At 42.9% G+C, this 21,011-nt stretch overlaps 1 protein-coding gene across 2 annotated transcripts in view; it reads left to right on the forward strand.

Annotated features, from left to right (window-relative positions):
• Positions 1-302: 302 nt before the first annotated feature.
• The window catches only part of ITGB8 (integrin subunit beta 8), a 79,974-nt gene continuing 59,265 nt past the window's right edge, over positions 303-21,011 (forward strand). Inside the window, exons 1-2 of one of the 2 annotated variants that reach the window (XM_012804348.1) lie at positions 303-1,157; positions 1,588-1,634. Coding sequence is in view for 1 of the 2 variants with exons in the window: in XM_003788490.1 (XP_003788538.1) it covers positions 1,413-1,539 (127 nt within the window). In the remaining variant the exon portion in view is untranslated. Of the gene's footprint in view, positions 1,540-1,587; positions 1,635-21,011 lie in introns of both variants that reach the window. The other variant, XM_003788490.1, reaches the window with a different exon arrangement.

Below are 21,011 nucleotides of genomic sequence, written 5' to 3' on the forward strand. Positions count from 1 at the left end.
GGGTGAGAGATCGGGGTTTGCTCGCAGCTGTCGCCTGCGCGGAGCGAGTCTCCCACCACACCCGCTAGGCGAGCACTGGGGTGCAAGGGTTCGGGGGAGGAGGGAAAGGGGAACGCGGCGTGCCATTCCTGTTGCGCGGCTACGCATCAGTTCTTTTGAACGATGGGAATGGCAACCATCAGAGCCAAGGGGGAAAAAAGAGCTAGAGTGAGCAAAACAAAGAGCGAGTGTGGGCCGCGGTGACTTCATGCCTCACCAATGTCCCGCCCACGCTGCTCGGAGCTGTTGGCGCTGCTGCTGCCGCCGAGGCCGCCGCCGCGCCTGCGGGGCTCCGGGCTAGGCGCTCGGGAGCGTGGGGCGGTCTCCTAGCAACTAGAGGCCGGGTGTGCGCCCAGCTACCCACAGGTCCCGAGCCCCCCGGGGGGCCGGGGCAGGACCACCTCTCCCCCGCCCATTGCCGGCTTGCCTCTGTCGCATCCTCACCGGGTGCACCCCAGAGCGCTCCCGCTGCCTGGGCTCTGGGCAGCAGGACTCCTGAGCCGCTCACTGGGGCCACAAGGACAAGGGTAGGAAGCCCTCGCCCCTCCAGGCCGGGCTCCCGCACCGCCCCCCAGCCCGGGCTCTCCCCTCCCGCTCTCCGGACCGAGAGCTCCACTCCACACGGGGCACGGAGCGGCGATGCCTCGCTGTGTGCCTGCGGGTGCCGCCGGCTGCTTCTAGGGCTCCCCCAGAGCCGCCTCCCCCTGCTGCTGGCACCCCGAGCTTCCTCCCTCGCCAGCCAGGACGCTGCCGCCTTGTCGCTGCCCGCTGCTCCGCTGACGAGTCTGCAAAAGTGCAACTAAGTGGAGTTGGCCTCTCTGCCCACCTGTGGAAGAAGCTCGCGCCCATCGATGCGCCATCGACTTTTTTTCCCCTTCTGCCTTGCCGGCGTCCCCTCCCACAGATGCAGCATCACCCAGTGAATGTACATTAGGGTGGTTTCCCCCCCAGCTTCGGGCTTTGTTTGGGTTTGATTGTGTTTGGCTCCTCGCTAAAGCTGATTTATGCAGCAGAAACCCCACCGGCCTCAGAGAAACAAAAGCTCTTTTCTTTGTCCCGGAGCAGGCAGCGGAGCCCTCGCTCCCGTCGCCGCCCCGAGCCCGCGGCTGCCGAAGGAGGTGTTTCTCGCAGAGACCGCGGGACCTGCCGTGCCGAGCCGGGAGGGCCGCGGGGCCCCTGAGATGCCGAGGGGCGCCTGGGCCCGCGTACCTGCACCGCTCACTCGGAGCCGCGGGGTCCGCCTGCCGGGCCTGCGGGAAACGTCCTAGCGACACTCGGCCCGCAGGCCCCGAGGTGCGCCCAGGAGGCGCAAGCGCGCGTCCTCCGTCCGGAAAGCAGCCAGGCGGCGGGCGTGGGGCGGGCTGCTTTGCATTATGTGCGGCTCGGCCCTGGCTTTTTTTACCTCTGCGCTGGTCTGCCTGCAAAACTGCTGGCGAGGTTCTGCCTCGTTGCTCCGGGCGGCCTGGGTGTTTTCACTTGTTCTTGGACTGGGCCAAGGTGGTAAGTGGTTTTGTTTTGTCTTGTTTTATTTTCTTCTCTTCCCCAAAGGTCTTGGGCTGGAGCGAAGATCTGCCCCTCCAGAGCATCCCGGCCAGGTAAGTTACGTGGCGGTGCCCGCCTGTCTGCCCTGAGACCTTCAAAAGGGCGACTGTGTGGTCTCATCCTCCATCTCAAGGCGGTCTTTGAGAGGCCAGGTGTCAAGCATGTCTGCCCGGGAGTGATGGCAATAACTATTCCGGGAGTCTCTGGTGTTGGTTCTGGATGTGGGGAAAGCAATAACAGAATGAAAGTTTGGAAGACAGGGGTTGTCTTTACATAAAGCATTTAGGAGTTCTGGTCCATTCTTGAGGCGTCATCTGTGCAGAATGTGCTCCCCACTTTTCTAGCATTTGGATCTACCCCCCACTCACTTGCATTTGACTCAAGATTGTGGATAATCTGGTTAGAAGAGACTTCTGAGTCCAGAAAAGAAAAAAGCAACATGCGAGTTCCTTCTATCCTAGTGCTGAGTCTGAATGAATTAAACACAATATCCGTGCTGTAAGTCGCCGTCCTTTCAGCTTTGTTAAACATAAATAAATAACAAGCTTTCCTAGCTAAGTGATCCCTGGCAAGATCAGTCTCTGAGACTGAGGAGCAGCGAGAGCCCTGGGCAGGACTGACAGCTTTCGGTCCAAGCAAGCCACTTCCTTACGAGTTACCTTCAGGTGGAGAGGTTACCTCTTTGTAAATTTTATGGTGTTCCTCTATAAAATGAGGATCATAATTCCTACCTTCCCTAAGTCGAATGAAAATTTCAAGTTAATGCATGAGAGGATGTTTCAGGACTTTTGATTTTTGTAATCAAAATCAAAGGTAAAGTGGTAGCATTGGATGGCTACCAAACGTGAAGCTCATCCACATAGAGGGAATTCTTACAGATTTCCAATATAGGCCAAACATTTACTTTTGCCAGTACAATGACTATTGCCCTACTTTTTTAAATGATTATTTCACTTCTTCTCTGCTTGGTCACTAAGCCTTTACATTCTATTATATCCTTTCTCTGACCTCTCAGGCTCAAGGAGAGTTTAATTAATAGCTGTAATTGTTTTGTAGACTAAAATTTACTCCTACGCTTTGGATTGATGTACCAAGTTTCTGCCTAAAACAAATTAAAACAGTTAAGTCATAAACATAGCGTTTAGAATGGAAACATCCAGTGAACTTCACTTAATTGTTGCATATATAGTTGTCTAGTATTTGTTTCAGGAAGATTTATTCAGTTCTGTGAAATGGGGACAATTAGTGTAAACTTGTGGTTATTTTTTTGGCTTGTATTTTAATTTCAAAATAAGTGAAACTTAAGAGAAAGGAAAAAGTAACATTTATTACCAGTTATCTTTAAATGGAATTTGCATTGCTTGTAGCACATTTTCCACCAAGCATAATTCCATAATGAATGGTTTTTCTACATTTAGTAAATGCACACACATTAGTGAAATGATCACAATTTGTGTCAACAGAGTATTTTTTTTCTCAATGCATAGGCATAAGACAAAGTCCTACTTGCCTCTAGAATGTACTAATAGTAGTAAAATTTTTAAATATTCATCATGCCTGTGGAGATTAGTCAGGTTCTTGTGAAATAGCATTTTGTATTTCCATCCAGAGACTGTAACTGATTTGAGGCAAATATTATGAATGGGCCCCTCTGCACCTGCAGACCTGAAAAGCAAATGTTGATCTGAAGTCAGAACAAGGCATCCTTTTCCCAGTCTTTGTCAATGTACAAAGGTTTTCAATGTATACGGATTTGCATGGCAGTTAAAAACATGCAAAAAATTTAAATTATAGCCAGTACAACTCAGAAAATTAGAGAACAGTGTAAACTGTTGTACTTTTGTGATATAGCTACAAGTCTCAAATTATATGTCTTTACAGTGCAAATTAGATGCTTCAAGCAGAATAGAAATTTAGGTATCAGTTACAAAAGAAATCTTGTTCCCTCTCTCAGTAGTTCACACCAAGAAAACGTTGAGGGCAATAAAGCCATCCCAAAGAGACCATAACATGAGCTGCACAAGAACAGCATGACTTGGGATTAAATTCTTGAATTAGAATGTATAGGTCTAACCACCCTGCTGTTTCCACATTTGCATATTTGAAAAGATCTTTGGTTATATAAACTTTTATATAGCAGTATGTGTGACACATTTCAGAAATCTCAATTTCTTTTAAAAAGTGGTACTATTGCAATGAAATGACACCTTCTCTTAGTAGGTATTCAGCTGTCAGCTCTTTCTTTTCAATAACAACCAACCGGATTCATATTGTTTTCCTCTAAAACATATTTCACAGCACAAATGTTCTCAGAATGTTTTTATACTTACCTCAAGTAATTGCGTATGTAAGAGAAACAAGGCATGATTTTAAAAATGCTGTTTCACAGGCCAATCTTCCAATGTATTTTCATAATAAACATCCAAATTAACTCTAGGTTAATGCAGCTGAGACACTTAGTGATCAGTCAAGAAGTCATGGATTCTTGCCCTCTGTGTGAAAGCAGAGTGGCTGATAGGATTTGAAAAATGCTGGAAAGATTCCCATACCCCCAAATACCTGCTTCTCCTGTTAAGAAATTATCTGAAATTTCACCACCTAATTGATTCCTTTGGGTTAAACGTGCAGTTGACTCTATTTTTTTGTTGTTAATTTTTAACATTGTATTATGGGCATTTTCAAACATGTAACAGAAGAAGCGAGAATGGTACAAGGAGCTGCCGTATCCCCATCACCCAGCTTCTTTAACTGTCAGCTCAAAACTATCAACCTCTTACTTACATCTCTTCTCCCATCCCCACCCAGTTCCCTCAAGTAAATATTTTGAAGCAAAACTCTCAGATCATCATACTTAAACATATTTCAGCAAATCAAAATTATTACTACACACTGTTAATCCGAAAGTGTGAGTTGTTACAGCCGGAATATGTGACACGAGAATGTTGACCGTCTTTAAAGGGAGGAAGGACAGAAGAGTGAGAAGCAAAGAGAGACGAGGACACAGTTTCAACCATTTACTTTCAATGGTTCTATGACCGTGCCACTGAAAACAGTTTCCATTACAAAGTATGCAAATGTAACAGTTTTTGATATAAGGTATGTGAACAAGAAAAAATAACACAAGTACACTTTCCAATGCATTGCTTTATCCTGACGGAATTACAGCAGGTATATGTTGTTAAAGGTTCAGTTTTAAGAATCCACCCCTCCTTGTATCAGTCAGCGTTCCTTTTCTTTACTAGATCATCTGTTCTATGGCAGTATCTATATAGGCTACAATCTCTCTCTTCGGTTTTTAGCTGCCCTTTTGCTATAAAAGTCTTTGAAAGAATTTTCCATAACTCTCGTTGTCTCCAATTCTCCTCACCTTCTGTTTGAATCCACTGATGCCAGGCTTTCTTTGTCACCTCTGTAGTTTCCCTCTGTTAAGACTGGGATGCCCTCCTGTTGCCAAAGCCAATGGCTGATTCTTAGTCTTCATCCTGCTTAACCTATCGTTTTTTGGTGGGTTGACACTGTTGACCTTACACTCCTCAGAAACATTTCTTCCCTTGGTTTCCTGGACCCATACTCCCTTGGTTTAAACTTCTCCTCCTCTGATTTCCCAACCTTTGAATGTAAGAGTGGCCCAAGATCCAGTCCTCAGAATTCCTCTTTTCCATACCTACTGAGTCAAGTGGGCTAATCCAGTCTTCATTCTTAAACATCATTTCTGTACTGATATGGCTCAGCTCTAAATCTGAGGTCAGCTCTAGTCCTGACCTTTTGTCTGAATCTCCAGTGGGTACAGCAAATTGTGCAACATCTCCACTGAGTATCTAAAGCAAAATGAACCTTAGTGTATTCATAACCGAACACCCCAATCTTCTCACCCAGGTTTCACCATAACACTGAGAAAAGTAGAAATACAGTCCTCATTTTTGAAACGAGAGGACTGAAGCATGTGGGAGATGAATATTTTCCCAGTGTCACTTAACCAGTAAGTGGAAGAGATGGGATTTGAACATAGCAAAGCAAGCCTGAAATAGCCTTCATCATCTGAGCTTCCTAAAAAGCCTCCTTCATGTCAGACCTCTGTCTGCATTTTCCCTCTATCAGAATCTTCCCATAGCTTCCCACTGTCTTCCGTTTCCTTAGCCCAGTATCCAGCTACTTCCCAGCTCACGCGGGTCTAACCACGTGGTGCCTTGCTGATGCCCCGTCTCCACACCTGCCCGTGACCTCCTTGAGTGGCAAAGCTGCACCTGTTGTTTTTTGTGTCTCTAGTGCCTGGCACACAGTAGGTCCTGACCTGATAAGTTATGTGAGTAAATGACTCCATGGATGACATAAGAACAACAGGGAGCAGTTTAAAATTGGGCAGCTCAGCCAATAAGCCCTAATCAACTCTAATCCTTACTAGAATTTGAACTTAGGGAAATAAAGTTTTCTTTCAAAAGTGGGTTATGCCATAAAAGACATTTGTTACTGCTTCTCCAGTCCACTTCAGAAAGCTGTCTCTTGACCTTGTAGGCAAAGCTGTAGCAAAGATTAAAAGCTGAGACTTAGTACTCTTTAATCTTATTTTTTAAAGTTTGTTTTGCTTTCAAAATTTCTGTGACCATTATTTTTATTGTTGATAATAAAGCGCAAAAAGAAATCCTGATTCTTCACACTCAATGCCCGTTTTATTTTATTTTGTTTTTTAAATTTCCACCTTGGGAGCGTAGATTTCAGTTGCCCTGAATGTACATGCCCCTCAGTATTAATTTTAACATAGATTTCTATTTAGATTACACACACTGGAATTTGTAGCCATTTTTAACCAAATACTTTAAAAAATAACAAGAAAACAAGTATTCTAACTCATTTAATCACCATCCAGCCAGACTTTATATTAAAGCACCTTAAAGCTGTATTGACAGACACTATGATGACTTCTGGAATTAAAAGAATGGCAATAGTTTAACTTTGTGGAGTATTTGCAGTAAGCAGGCACCCTCCTGAATACAAAATGGGAAGATACATCCTTTAAGGATCACATCTCTCAGAGTTGGGTGCTGTTATTCCTGTTTTATAGGTAAGCAAACCAATTACGGAGGAATTGAATGAGTAACTTTTCCAAGATGTCTTAGCTAATAAGTAGTGGACACAAAATTCAGACCTGTGTGGTGTGAGACAGGATTCCCAGTCACCATTATAATTTCATATACTGCCTGTATGAGTAAAAGGAATCCCTACCCTGGGCCTTGGAGGGTCCAGCTATGGCACCTCTCTGCCCATGGCCCCGACTACAGGCAGGGACGCCATGGGGCATGCCCTTCCAGTGTGTCACTCTCTGTAGATCAGCTTCAGACGTCTCAGACAGCCCCAGGCTACTTTCAGGGTCTGACTTCTGCTGGTCAGCTCTGCTCTCTGCAGCCTGTGTGCTAAACTCTAGGTGAGGGTGGGCAAAGGCGAATGATGCTGGAGAAGAGAACAGATTTGGACCTGCAGGGTGAGTGACCATGCAGGTGAACACAGGTTACTAGTGGCACAGAGCAAATGTAGACATTGGAGAGAAGGAAGCGGTCACAGCCTGGAGGGGCAATGCTTCCTTCACACACTGCCGGATTCCCAGACAGAAATCCAAAAACTTGGGAATGCTAAGCTCAGACCCTAGCCTTCTAGGTCATTATTAACGTGCATTTGTCAAGGAAGGAAGATGCGCTTATTTTGCCTACTGGTTTCTGAACCTGGTTTGTAACTGTTAAATATTTAGTTTTGTCCTGCCTGCTGCCAAGTGTACCCTTGGCTCTGAAAAAGTTCAGGGCAGACTCGTCTATTAGCTTAACTATTACTGGGGAGAAGGGTGAACAACAAAAGCCTCAGAGTCCATTGTGTAAGGAGAACTACGCTGTGTCAAAGTGATTTTTTATTTTGGTAACTAATCCCTTTTGGTAAGTTCCAAGATGTATAGAGATTACACTGAATTCTCTCTCACAATGTTATAGTAAGAGTCCCCTGTGTCTGTATTTGTAATTTAGTTTTCCTTTTTATTTTCCCCTGTTACAAGAAAAAACACTTTACTGATATGAGTAACCTAATTTGGTCACATTACTCAATATTTAACATCTATAAGTAAATGGATATGTAGGGAGGAAAAACAGCCACACGGCCTTCATCAAGTAAGTGGACTATTTTTTCAATTTAAAATCAATCTTAATGTGACCTTCTTTCTCCTTTTGTGGTAAGTAAATCAGCTTAATTTACACACTAAAATAAACATAATGAAAGTCAAAATGGCTTTCACTGGGATCTCATAATGTCATGAAAACAGTCCTATCTTTCAACAGAAGTGCTGGGATAAATTCTTGCTAAGAAACTATGCGTATTGAACAGATGTGTTAAAATTGTCTCCCCTGAGTTATTTAAAAAGGCCTCCAACTAATGCTAGTTTAGGAAATAAGACTAGGGTTATTAAATTAAAATTGCAAAGTTAAAGTGGCATTATCAGATATATTTTCTTAAGATGACTTTAAGAGTTGCCCTTATTTTGAGTGCTATTATCCAAAGTACTAAAAGTTTATATTTTGAAACAGCATATAAGGATTTTCAATGTGGCCTTTCCTGCTGACCATATCAGTGAGCTGACCATCATTGTTACAGTGGTTTTAGAAAAGACATTTCTCTTTGCCAGGTGTTTTTTGTTGTTGTTTGGGGGTAGTGTAATGGACAAATACTGTTAGATTTATCAAAGACAGAGTCTGTTACCATTCCAGATCAGTATTGGTGCAGTTTGTTTATTCTAGAGGATTGCCAAAAAATTCTTAGTCCCTAGATAGTTCAGAGTAAGAAACCAGAGTAGCTGTCAAGGCCTAGTTCAAGCCAAAGTCCATGGGAGAGGCTGAGCTCAGAAGCAGGAGGAAGTGCTGGTAATGAGGACAGGAGGTTGGAAGACTGGAAACATTTCATCACTGAAGATTTGCACCAAATATGTCTTATTAAGTATGTGAGATGTGCAGTGGAGTTTGGCCAGGGATGTTTTCATGTTTTCCTGATTTGGGACCCAACTTCCTTTTAGAATACAAAGGACTGATATTTCAAGATCTTCCAGTGGTCAATGAAATCACAGTTGAAAATACTGTGGTTCCATGTGTACGTGCGGTTCCAGGGTTCTTCCCTTGGAATTAAGCCACAAACATTTTCCTAGATACAAGCATTTTCCCTGCTTTTAGTGGGAGCCATAAATTTGGTATAATTCCTTAGTAACTATTGGAAGTAAGTGGAGAGAGAGGCTAAGTTGAATGCTTCATCCTCATGGAATGAAAGAATCCCACCATGTAAAGGAGATTTAGAATATAATGAGGTCAAGCAAAGAAAATAATTAAAGAGAAAAATTCAAAACTCTTCAAGGACTGGGTTAAGAAGATAAAAGTTAACTAATGCCAAACTAAGGAATGTCTTTCCTAATTGTCTGCTGGAGAACGGCTAAGAAGCTGGACTTTATATGCCTGGTCATGTAAGGTATTCATTGACTGTAGAACAAAGGATGCAAGAAAGTTTAGGGATGGGCTCTGAATTGCTGTAGAACTGGCTGTTCTATTTGGAAACAAAGACACCATTGTAGCAGACCTGTTTTGTTGGCAGGAAAATTACAATGACCTGGTTTGGCTGGTCTCTTTCTTAGTACCCTGCATACCTCCCAAGGTAGCTCTCCGTCATCTTTTTCTGTGTTTGGTTTGGATTTCATGGTGAATTGAAGATAATTTCATCATAATTTACTAAAGAGAACCCTTAAGAAAAGACAGATGGAGGCTACCTTCCAAGAAAATTTATCAGGAAGGTGCTATCTCACACATGGGCGCGCACACAGACACAGGATCATCCACTCAAGAAGCGAGTCACAGTTTTAGGCATCTAGAGTTTTGGTTAAAATGATTTATTTTGATGAGTGTTTCAATTGTAACCAGCTAGAACAAGAGCATTAAGGTGAAGGCCAATAGATGCAATTTCAATGCCAGTATAATATCAGAGTAACCTCATATTGCCTCTGGAATTGGCAATAGAAATATGAGGACTAAATCTTATTGGTACAAGACCTTAGCTCAGAGGATTAGGCATGATTGATACCTTGTGAGGAATCCAAGGCCACAGGATGCTCAGTGACATCTGATGGGACTGTAATGGCATGAAGGTATGGGAAGGGGCTCCTGAGAACATGTCTGTGTCCCACTGCAAGCAGCACAGAAGAGCTGGAGAACCAGGCCCAGAGCACCCTGGTAGGGGCAGATGATGCTAGTAGACATGTCCAGGGCCATAGACATGTCCAGGGCTAACCATGGCTACTTAAAGGTCAGCGGAGCATTGATGCCATAGCTCACTGTTCTCTGAGGTGGGATTGTCTGGCAATAGAAGTGTAGGAGTCATTGACTTATGGTCATTACAAAAGTCAGACATCAGGACTTTATGGATTAAATTCTAACTCTCAGATATGAGTTGATTTCAAAGCTAAAAAAAGACAAGTGGCACTTCTCACTGAAAGACTTGGCAGAGCAGAAAAGTCAGTTAGAACAATCACTGGACGTGAAGTCCTCATCTTCACAGGGGAAACTTCTCAAATATTACATATGATGTTTTCTACTATATTTTTGAATTTACCTTTTTATTTTTTTTAACAAAAAAGCCCATATGCGAAATGAAGTTATTCTTGGGCATTTGGACAACCTGGATGCTTCTATCCCTATGTTAACTTCAAGCTCCAAAATGCACCAGGATTAGGCCTTCAAGTTCTGTAAGGCTGGACCTACCAGAGGACCTACCAGACCTAACACACTTGACGATGTTTATTAGGGGTCCTTATTGACAAGCGAAGAACTAAATATCCAGTAAATCCCCAGAAATCCAGGCTCGGCGCCTATAGCTCAACCGGCTAAGGCGCCAGCCACGTACACCTAAGGTGGCGGGTTCAAATCCCCAGCCTGGACCCGCCAAACAACAATGATGGCTGCAACCAAAAAATAGCCGGGCGTTGTGGCGGGCGCCTGTGGTCCCAGCTACTTGGGAGGCGGAGGCAGGAGACTCGCTTGAGCCCAGGAGTTGGAGGTTGCTGTGAGCTGTAATGCCATGGCACTCTACCCAGGGGGACAGCTTGAGGCTCTGTCTCAAAAAAAAAAAAAAAAAAAATCCCCAGAAATCCTGAATTGCCTTGCCTTTTGGAAGCCCACCTTTCAAGCCTGGTGACACAAATTTCCTAGGACGAATTTATACTCCCAAACACTTTACACTTAACAGTGCAAACTCTCCTTTCCGTATTTTTTTAGGATATTGTACAGTAGGTTGCCCAGAATGGTCCAAATGACTTGGTTATAGAGGTCCAGGGTATTGGATATTGTCCAGATAAACAGGGACCTCTTCCATCCAAAAGATCACGGGATATGTCACATAAACACTGGGAGACTGTCAGGGAGTCTGGGGAGGTATTGCCAATAACTTAAATACCCATGGCATATTTGGTAAAAGATTGATCATTCATTTATTTCCCTAAATTGTTAGCATGCAAAGGTGAGATGTGGTGGAAATCTGGGTGCTTCAGAGTTTTCCAGGAGGCAAAAAATTAAAGGCCACAGGTACTCATGCTGCACAGGAGAGCACAGAGGACGCCTAAAAACACAGCTTTTATGAGATTGGTTGTCAATTGTTTGGGAATCCAGACCAGAAGGGGCAGATAAATTGACTATCTCTGCATACTCAATGGATTGGAATGTGGGTCTGACAAGGTGAGGGGACATTCTATAGTCCCAGACATGGTGAGGGAGGAATTCATCCAAACAGGAGTTGATTGTATATTTTAAAAGGGAGTTTGGGAGTCTTTAACAGAAGTCTTAGGGTTGACCCTGAAAGGGGTTAAGTGTTGGAAGACAAAAGAGGCCTGAAGGCCAAGGAGAAACTTAGCAGGAAACAGGGGGCCTTGGGCTCAGGTGTTGTAGATGGGGCCTGAAGTACTGGATGTTGGAAGATAATTTTGTGTCTCCAAATAGGCTGCTGCTATTTTGCCTGTTCTTGTTGATTCAGCTGCAGGGGCTGACTCTCAGTAGCAACCTAACGACATGGTGTGATTTTTAACAGGCAGCATGTATTTGGGAGCCAGACAATGGAGATGCAATCATGCAATAAAAGGGCCTGGGAAGTGCTTTAAGGAAGTTTTCTCTGCCCCTCCTGTCTCCCCTTGAGGTGACATCCTTCTGTTATCTGCTGCCTGCTCCTTTTTATAGCACACTTGCTAAGGTTCTGCCTTATGTCAGGTTTCACTTCACAAAGGCAGGTACCCTGTCCCTAAGACCCTGCACAGTGTCGTGACTTAACTGCAGGGATTAAATAATTAACAAAAAAATTACGGATGGAGGAATGCCATCAAAATTGTTACCGCTTCAGAAATCCTTAAATTGAAATTATTTTTTTCTTAACTCTCAGATGATAATGTCCTTCCTCTTTTCGCTAAATCTTTGCCTGTTTTCTTCTTTCTAATCAAGTATCTTTTAATGACACTGGCAGAGCTAGCCATGGGCAGGTGAAAAGCAGTTCCGATGAAACCCTCGTTACTTAGAATACATGTGAAAAGTAGTATTTTAATGAATTAAATTCTATGGTCATTCATAATCTGACTCCTACTTTTGAAAATCTTTTTTTCTTTTTTGAGACAGAGTCTCACTTTGTTTCACTCAGTAGAGTGCTCTGACATCACAGCTCACAGCAACCTCCAGCTCTTGGGCTTAGGCTATTCTCTTGCCTCAGCTTTCCAAATAGCTGGGACTACAGGCACCAGCCATAATACCTGGCTGTTTTGTTGTTGTTGCATTTTGGCCAGGGCTGGATTTGAACCCACCACCCTCGGTATATGGGGCCGGCACCCTACTCACTGAGCCTTAGGCACTACCCTTGAAAATCTTTCAAGAGGTACATGTGCACTTCCTTGTCTTGGTAAATACACCATTTAAACTTTTTTGATATTTGAAGACAAACTGGCAGTTATTATTTGAACAGATTTGCATAGCCTCACAGTTACTGTTCAATCAACAAAGAAGAAAGTTCTGCTTACACACCTATTCAGTGCAATTGGCATTGATTGGACTGTTTGCTGAGGGGACCGAGAAGTAAGATACCACACAGGTGGGATATCTGGCCCTTAGGAACTGTGTGAGCACACAATATAAAATAGTGACTTGGAGCAGAGGTGGGTGGCTTCAGCTGTTGGGTTTAGACTTCTGATTCAGACGGGCCAACTGGGTCTAGATGCAACACTGACCTCCAAGTCTTTTTTAAATATTGATACTTAGTTTTAATGTTTCCTATCCTTTATCAAGCAATTAAAGTGTATCGAACTGATTACATGAGGTTCCATTTAGTTAGATTTTATGATATACATGGTTCACCTTTTTTAGGCATAGTGTAGAGTGTATTTCCAGAGACAATCTTAAAAATACATCAACATAAAGCAAAATCCAGGCTGTGTATCCTGTATCGTAGTGGTACTCATGATTACTTCCATTATTCTTAGCTATTAGTAGAAACTGTTGAATGTGTGTGTAAAGATAGGAAGAACAGAAGTGTGAGTACTGGTTTATCAAATGAATAGAATAGGGTATCAACAAGGCAGAGTGCTTGGACAGTCTATAGAGAACAGCAGTGCCCTGTGTGTGCTGGGAGCAGCGCAGAATGCCCAGTGAGGTGAGTGTGTGGCAGGACAAATCTTCCTCAGGGGAGGAATCGGGAGCTGAGTTCCAGAGTTGACTGAAAGAAAGGGACAGAGTTAGGAGAAGATTACCTCAAAGTCACAGAAGGAAGCACATTGAGTCAGAAAGAGAACGAGGGCAAGTACATAGGAGGTGTTGCTCAATGCCAGGAAGACATCCCTGTTCATCCTCTCATCCAACAAGTATGTACTGAGCATTTCCACAGTGCCTGGTATTGCTCTGAGCTGCGGGGAAATGGTAGGGTACAAAAGAGACATAAATCCCTATCACAGAGATTACCTCCTAATGGGAGGAAACAGACAGCAGACAAAATAGAGACATAGAGTTTATTGCACACTAGGTAGTGTTATGAGTTAGCACCTTCTGTAGAGAAAAAAACCCAGCTGGGCAGTCCGGAGAGCTGGAAGAGGAGATGGCATTTCAAACAGGGTGGTTAGTGAAGGCTGCACAGAGAAGGTGATTTATCTGGAGGCCTCAGGGTGCGAAATCTGAACAGGATTGTATCTACCTCAATAATACCTCATTTTAAAGAAGGGGATTGACATTCTAATCTAATAAATTTTGTAATTTTGACTAAAATCTAATAAGCACTTTTAGATGTATCTTTTCAACAACTATGTGGCAAGCATCGTTCAAAGTATGAAAAATGCCATTAGGAAATAAAAAGACAAAAGTTCTTACCCTCATGAGTCTTGTATTTAGGAGGAAATCAGGCAAAATTAAAAATAAACATGGTAATAAGTAATTTTCTAGTTTGTTTGAAGGCGGTAAGTGCTATTAGAAAAAGGAGAGTGGGACGGATGAAACAGGATAAGCTTCATTAAGAATGGTGATGTTTGAGCCAAGTCCTGAAGGCAGTGAGAGAAAGAGAGAGTGAGCTTTGTGGGTAACAGAGGAAAGGTAGAGAGAAAAGAGTTTGTCAAGCAGTATGACAAGACACTTCATAGGTTGGAGTGATACCAGATTTTTGACTTTAGATTTCCAGGCTCTTGGTCTTGACCATTCGATGAATGAGTTGACGGACCATAGAATGAACAGTGAGGTTTTATTTACAGCTTAAAGAACCAAACCGCCTTGCAGGGCAGGATGTGAGTGTTACAACTCTTATGAAAACAAGTCTTACAAAGAGCCAAGCCTCTTTGTAGAGCAGGATCAGCAGAAGCATTACAGCTCCTACAAAGGACCGAGCCTCTTTGCAGGGCAGGATCAGCAATAGAAGTGTTACAGCTCCTACAAAGGACCAAGCCTCTTTGTAGAGCAGGATCAGCAGTAGAAGTGTTACAGCTCTCACTCTTTCTTCCTGGAAGTTCTGCAACAGCTCACTGAAGTCTTGTTCTTCTGCTCTATCTTCCTCTCTCTCAGTCTGCGACTATCTGCAATGGTCTTGCTTTTCTGCTCTCTTCCTCTCTGGAAGGTCAGCAATGATCTGCTCCTAGGCTCTCTGCTCAGGGGTTTATATAGGGGCAGTTGTCCAATGAGCTGAGAGCTTAGCTGATTGGTCTATAAAATAGACCAGTCAGGAGCAGGATTGAAAATGGACCGATCAAGGATGCACTGGAGGAATCGCCAGTGTTTTCCCCTGATCAGCCTGGTCTTTTTTGTTACTGGAGCCTCTGGTGGGAGAGGAAAGCTCCCCCTTTGGCTCCAGCCTGTCAGTTTCTGTGCCAGCTGCTGCCAAGGCAGAGCCAGCAGGTCCTCTAGCGCCGCTCTACTGGAGCCTCTGGTGGGGGAGGAAGGCTCCCCCACTTGCTCCAGCCTTCTGGTTCCTTTGCTGGCTGCTGCCACCAAGACAGAAGTGGCAGGTCCCCCAGGCCCTGCTCGGCTGAGCTGGCTGGGGTGCCACTTTTCCGGTATCAGGAGGATCAAAGGACTGCAGGGGGTAGGTTGAGGGAAGGACAGGAGGTGTTGGTCAGAGAGGTGATGGATGGAATTGGGATTGCAGAGGTGTTGCAGTTAATGGTAATTACAAAGTCTAAACCTCTCACTATGGAAGAGAGTACCTAAATCAGGGTGGAAGACAAAATTATTGGAGGATAACAGAACAAAAAACTGATACATCCAGTATTGCAAAGATGATGTGCACATATACTGACATTGTTGAGAAGTGACACAGGAGAAGTGTTGTGGGGAATGATAGTGAGCAAGGAATCAAAATTCTCTATGAATTAGAAAGCATCCCCTGGGCTTAGTAAATCTCTGTAAATGCCTGCAATAACTCAGGTTAGTGGGTGATACAGTTTGGATTATAAATGTCAAAGCTGATGGTAGGTGGTTAGTGATGAGTGAGACAGAATACTCTGCAGGTAGCAGTAGAAATCTGGGAGTCTTGGCTTCTTGTAGGAACTAATGCAAACAGGGATACACGAGATTAGTCTTTGGGAACTCAAGGTAGATTGCGGTGATGATACTATGAATGGTGCAGGGGAAATAGGAGGGTCTGAGGTTTGCTCTTGATGTTTATAGAAGGGAGGGAAGCAGTCTGAGGAAGCCTAACCTACCATGTTTCCCCGAAAATAAGATCTACCCAAAAAATAAGCCCTAGCAGGATTCTATGCATTTGTTAAATATAAGCCCTACCCCGATAATAAGACCTAGTGATGGGAATGGCTATGCAGCATATCTGCATAGCCACGCTGCGCATTTCAGCACGGAGTGGTAAGGAAGACTGGAATACCTTTTATCTGCCACAGCCCCTTTCTCGAAGCCATTTGCACTTGCGCAGGTGCGCATGTGGTAACTGCAGTGGCAGGCATCCTATTGTGCACATGCAAATGGCTAGGGGAAAGGAGTTCACGCATCACTAGCACCAGCCCCACCAACAAGGTCGGCTCCCCCGTCAGGTTCCAGAAGAAGATGACTTAACTGTATTTGAATAAATGTACATTGTTGTATTACACTTAATAAAAATAAGACATCCCCTGAAAATAAGCCTTAGTGTGTCTTGAGAAAAAATAAATATAAGACAGTGTCTTATTTCCAAGGAAACACGGTAGTTCTGGTGTGGGAAGGTCACTGTACCTCATCTGCTGCTAAGAGGAAGATGGCCTTTCTTTGGGTATCTTTGGACACTCTTGACTCTAGATCAGCACTTCTCAACCTGTGGGTTGTGACCCCTTTGAGGGTCAAATGACCCTCTCACAGGGGTCACCTAAGACCATCCTGCATATCAGATATTTACATTACAATTCATAACAGTACAGTTATGAAGTAGCAACGAAAATAATTTTATGGTTGGGGGTCACCACAACATGAGGAACTGCATTAAAGGGTATTAGGAAGGTTGAGAGCCACTGCTCTAGATGATTAAGGTAATTGCTTGAGGAGATACATGAAGAACTGAAGATTCAAAGATTCTACCTGAAGTTGCTACAAACCAATAATGCTTTGGCAGTGAAGGGGTTTAGAGAAGACTCTCTAAATTATCTAATATGTGTACATCTCCTCTCTGGAGGAATTGGCTTCTTACTAAATGTATATGCATATGTGTGAAAAATTACACACTCATGCATGATGCAAAACTAAGTAAATAAAACAAATAACTAACATGTACCAAATAAAAAACACCCTCCTGATGACAGTGCACATTTTATAAGTATTTAAAAGTAGAGAGATCAGCTACAAAGTGAGGCTTTGATGGTGGGGATGTTGCGTAAGTGAGATTAAGTATCTACATGGGACACTGAAGGACGGGCAGGATTGTAACAGAGGCAACGTGCAGGGTGGCTCTGCAGGCAGAAAGGGACATATATTGACCGTGGCGTAATGTAGCAGGGGGAGAGGAATGAAAGAGAGAGCTGTAGAATTAAAAACAGGTAAATTTATTGGACCTTTATGTTGTGGCATAAATGTTTGTGTTCCTGCAAAATTCATTTGTTGGAATCTAGTCCTCAATGTGATGGTATTAAAGGTGGGTTCTGGTGGCACCCATCACTTAGTGGGCAGGGCCCTGGCCACATACACCAAGGCAGGCAGGTTCAAAGCCAACCTGGGCCAGCTAAAACAACAATAACAACAACAACAGAAAAATAGCCAGGTGTTGTGGCGGGCACCTGTAGTCCCAGCTACATGGGAGTCTGAGGCAAGAGAATCACTTGAACCCAAGAGTTTGAGGTTGCTATGAACTGTAACACCACAACATCCTACTCACAGTGACAACTTGAGACTCTGTCTCAAAAAATAAAATAAAATAAAGGGGGGTTCTTTGGAAGGTGGCTGTGTCACGAAGGTGGAACTGTCATGAATGGTCTCGTTGCCTTTATGATAAAGACTTGAAGGAACTTGCTTGCCCTTTTGACCAGGTGAGGGCACAGTGAGAAGCCACTGTCTGTAAGGAAGAGGCCCTCACTAGTGGCCAAATCTGTTGGTGCTTCATCTTGGACTTCTCAGCCTCCAGAACTAGAACCGATAAATTCTGTTGTTCATAAATTGCCCAGTCTAAGGGATTTTGTGACAGCACCCTGAATAGACTAAGACATATTACCACTCAGAGGGTAGAAACCATCCAAGGATCGAAGAGGGTGTTTTTTTGTTTGTTTTTGTAATTTGATTATTTAAAAGGGCAGTCATGTGATCACAATTTAAAGAAAAGAATCTGGGCAACAGTGTGTATACTTATTTCTAGTGATAGAAGCTATTTGCAGGAGACTGTCAGAAAGTTTGTTACAATAAAGCAAATACTAAATAATGAGGACCTAAACTAGGATGCAATCAAGGGGACTGGAAGAGGGAACAATGACTGCCAGAGATAGGGAAGTAAAAGCAAACGTTCTTGGTGAACTGGCAGGTGGCTAGGACTATGACTATAGTCAAGATCAAACACAGAGATTCAAATGGAAAAATTCAAAACAGGAAAACAGTATAAGTAACAGAAATAGATCTTTCCAATCAGAAGGAGAAACATAATTATGGAGACTTTCAGATTTTTGAAGTTGCAGCAGGAATCTAAGTGGTGTGTCCAGCAGATTGTTCAAGGTCCAAGACAGAAACTTGGGAAAGAGTTTAGAACTGAAGATGCCAAGTTGGTGGTCATGTTCCAAAGGAAAGATTCAAAGTCTTGCTATCTTATAGAGCCATGAAGGCGTGCAGTTTAGAGAGAGACGTGAAAGGGGCCTAAAGCATAACACGAAGAGGGAATGGAAGAAGCAATGGTGTCTACTCACCCTTAACAAGGACATTTAAACATTGCTGAACGCTAATTGCTCAATGTAACTAGGAAATTCCTGTTTGCCTTCGAGTGAACAATTCACTAGACAGGTAGAGGAAAGATCTTGGTAAGGAGAACTCTTTCTGGAAAAAAAAAAGCAATGTTGATGACAAGGAATATTCTTTAGATATTCTTGGTAATATAAAGTTAGGGTTATATCTGAAGTGGGAGGATTTTGTAAAAGTGCTTAGGAATTTGAGGAGAAAGAATTAGTTAGAATAGTAAATGTGAAAAATAAGTAGTAGAAAGTCAACAAGAGATGAATAAAAGCGGGGGGGCTCCAGGGAATAGGTGAGGTGAAAAAGAAGCTTGGAGGGGACTCAGTCCTTAACAGGTTCATGGCACTGCTCCGTAAGGCAGATTCAGATACTCAGAGTCAAGCTCTTGCTTAGAATGTAGCACTCATTTGTGTCAGACCTACTTCTGCTTATGTTCAACTCACTTTTAGACTTCTTGGATCAGAAGCCTGCCTTCTGTCCCATCCTCCGTCTCCCCTGGAGTTTGTAACTTAAGAACTCTTTCACGGTTCTGTGATATAATCCAGTGGCCCCTATAGTCCGTGAGGGTTCCCTGCTGCAGGCCCTGGCCCCAGAGAGTCCTAACGGCTCTGTCCATGGTGGGCGCTTTGAGGTGTGGAGGCGATTTGGGTAAAGCAGAAACACCTTGAGCAATATATGAATGCCTTGTCCAATGTGAAAAAATGTCTGCTGGTGACAACAAAGAGAGAGAGGGCATATTAAAACAGAGCTGTGAACTTTGAAAGTATAGAGGTCGATAAGTGCTGGGAGATGAAATTGGGGGGAATCATACAAGTACCGGCAAGAGCTAGGAGAATGCTAAAGCCCTGTTTAAACATTTCTCCATGAAATGGTGAACTTGGGTAAAGCTGAGTTCCGATGAAGGGGAAATTGCTAGACCATTTTGGAAAGTATGGAGAATATGGAACAAGAATCTCATAGGACAATATGATCTAAAGTTCATGACATAGTGTTAGTATTCAATTTTCTGAATTTATCAACTCTGCTATGAAATACACACACCAGAGTCAATGCCAATGAAATTAAACTGACCAAATATTATTTGAACATTTTTAAGGTAATTTATTAGGGATGATCAAATATCTGTCTAATAAGATGTAGTTAGTTTAAAATCTTTTGATTATAATTCAGAATTTCCTTTTGCCTAAGCCCAAAATAAAGTTAATCTTAGAAAAGATGCAAATATTTAAATCATCTTTAACATTGAGAAGAGAATTTACTATGGAGAATAGAATAGAAAGTATAATATTGATGTAGACTTCAAACTTTATTAGTATTATTAATGATATTAATACTACTAATTACTACTATACTTAGTACAAAATTGGTATCACTGCCTCTCTGTTGAGTTTCTTATACTACTGAGAAGTGGCCAGAAATTCTGCATAGAATATAAAAAATAAATTTTGAATTTGAAATGGTTTTTATTGTCTCACAACTGAGCTAAAACTATATGAAGGAGCATGAAAATAATCTGAATAGAGGAAATGCAAGTCGAAGACTGTGTAGGAATACACAACTTTAACCACTCACTGATCTCTGAGTCCAAGTATTTATATAAGTTATCTTGGGCTCACTTTCTTAAAAAATATAAAATGTAGTCTCATGTTTTTCTATATATTGGCATATAAGAAATGTACGTTTTCTTTCCTTTTTTTTTTTTAGCCAGCACCTCACTCTGTTGCCCAGGCTAGAGTGCAGTGGCATCAGCCTAGCTCACAGCAACCTCAAATTCTTGGTTTCAAGCAGTTTTGCCTCAGTCTCCCACGTAACACAGACTACAGGCTAATTTTTCTATGTTTGGTAAAGACGGGGTCTCACTATTCCTCAGGCTGGTCTTAGACTTCTGAGTTCAGGGGATCCTCCTGCCTCGGCCTCCCAGAGTGCTAGGGTTACAGGCGTGAGACACCACACTGGCCAGAAATGCATGTTTTCACTGTGCAGTGATTGTCCTTTGTCTAAGAAATGACCGTCCTCTTCAATTAATTTCCAGTGCTCATTTTAAACAAACTTTATTGATACAATTACATCAATAAACTGTATTTATTTAAAGTGCTAGTGGGTGGGTTTTTACAGACATCCAGACCTGTGAAAGTACATTCTGCTCCAGCCGCCATCCAGAGCCCTTCCATCCTGCCAGAAGGTTGCATGTGCCTCTTTGCTGACAGCATTAAAATATAAAACAGTGAACAATCATTCTGCCTTACTGGCAGCTGTTGTGTATAGGGATTTTGGTGACCTTTTAAAATAAATCTTCCATGTTATAAATTACATCTTAAAACAGTCTCATAAACCGATAGAATTGTACATGCTAGAAAGCAGATGTTCTCTGCCAGCCATGACATTTTAACTTGTGCTCTACTTTTTAAAATGTGGTCGCAGCTCAGTGGATGAACACAGCAAGGAACAAGAGGGAGAGTTTTCACTAGCTCATCAGCAAGGAAGCAGAGGCTTAGCGAAGTTGATTTATGAAACCAA

The sequence above is a fragment of the Otolemur garnettii genome, unplaced genomic scaffold, assembly GCF_000181295.1.
Source record: "Otolemur garnettii isolate 467f Iridium unplaced genomic scaffold, OtoGar3 scaffold00028, whole genome shotgun sequence".
In the NCBI taxonomy this organism is placed as follows: domain Eukaryota; kingdom Metazoa; phylum Chordata; class Mammalia; order Primates; family Galagidae; genus Otolemur; species Otolemur garnettii.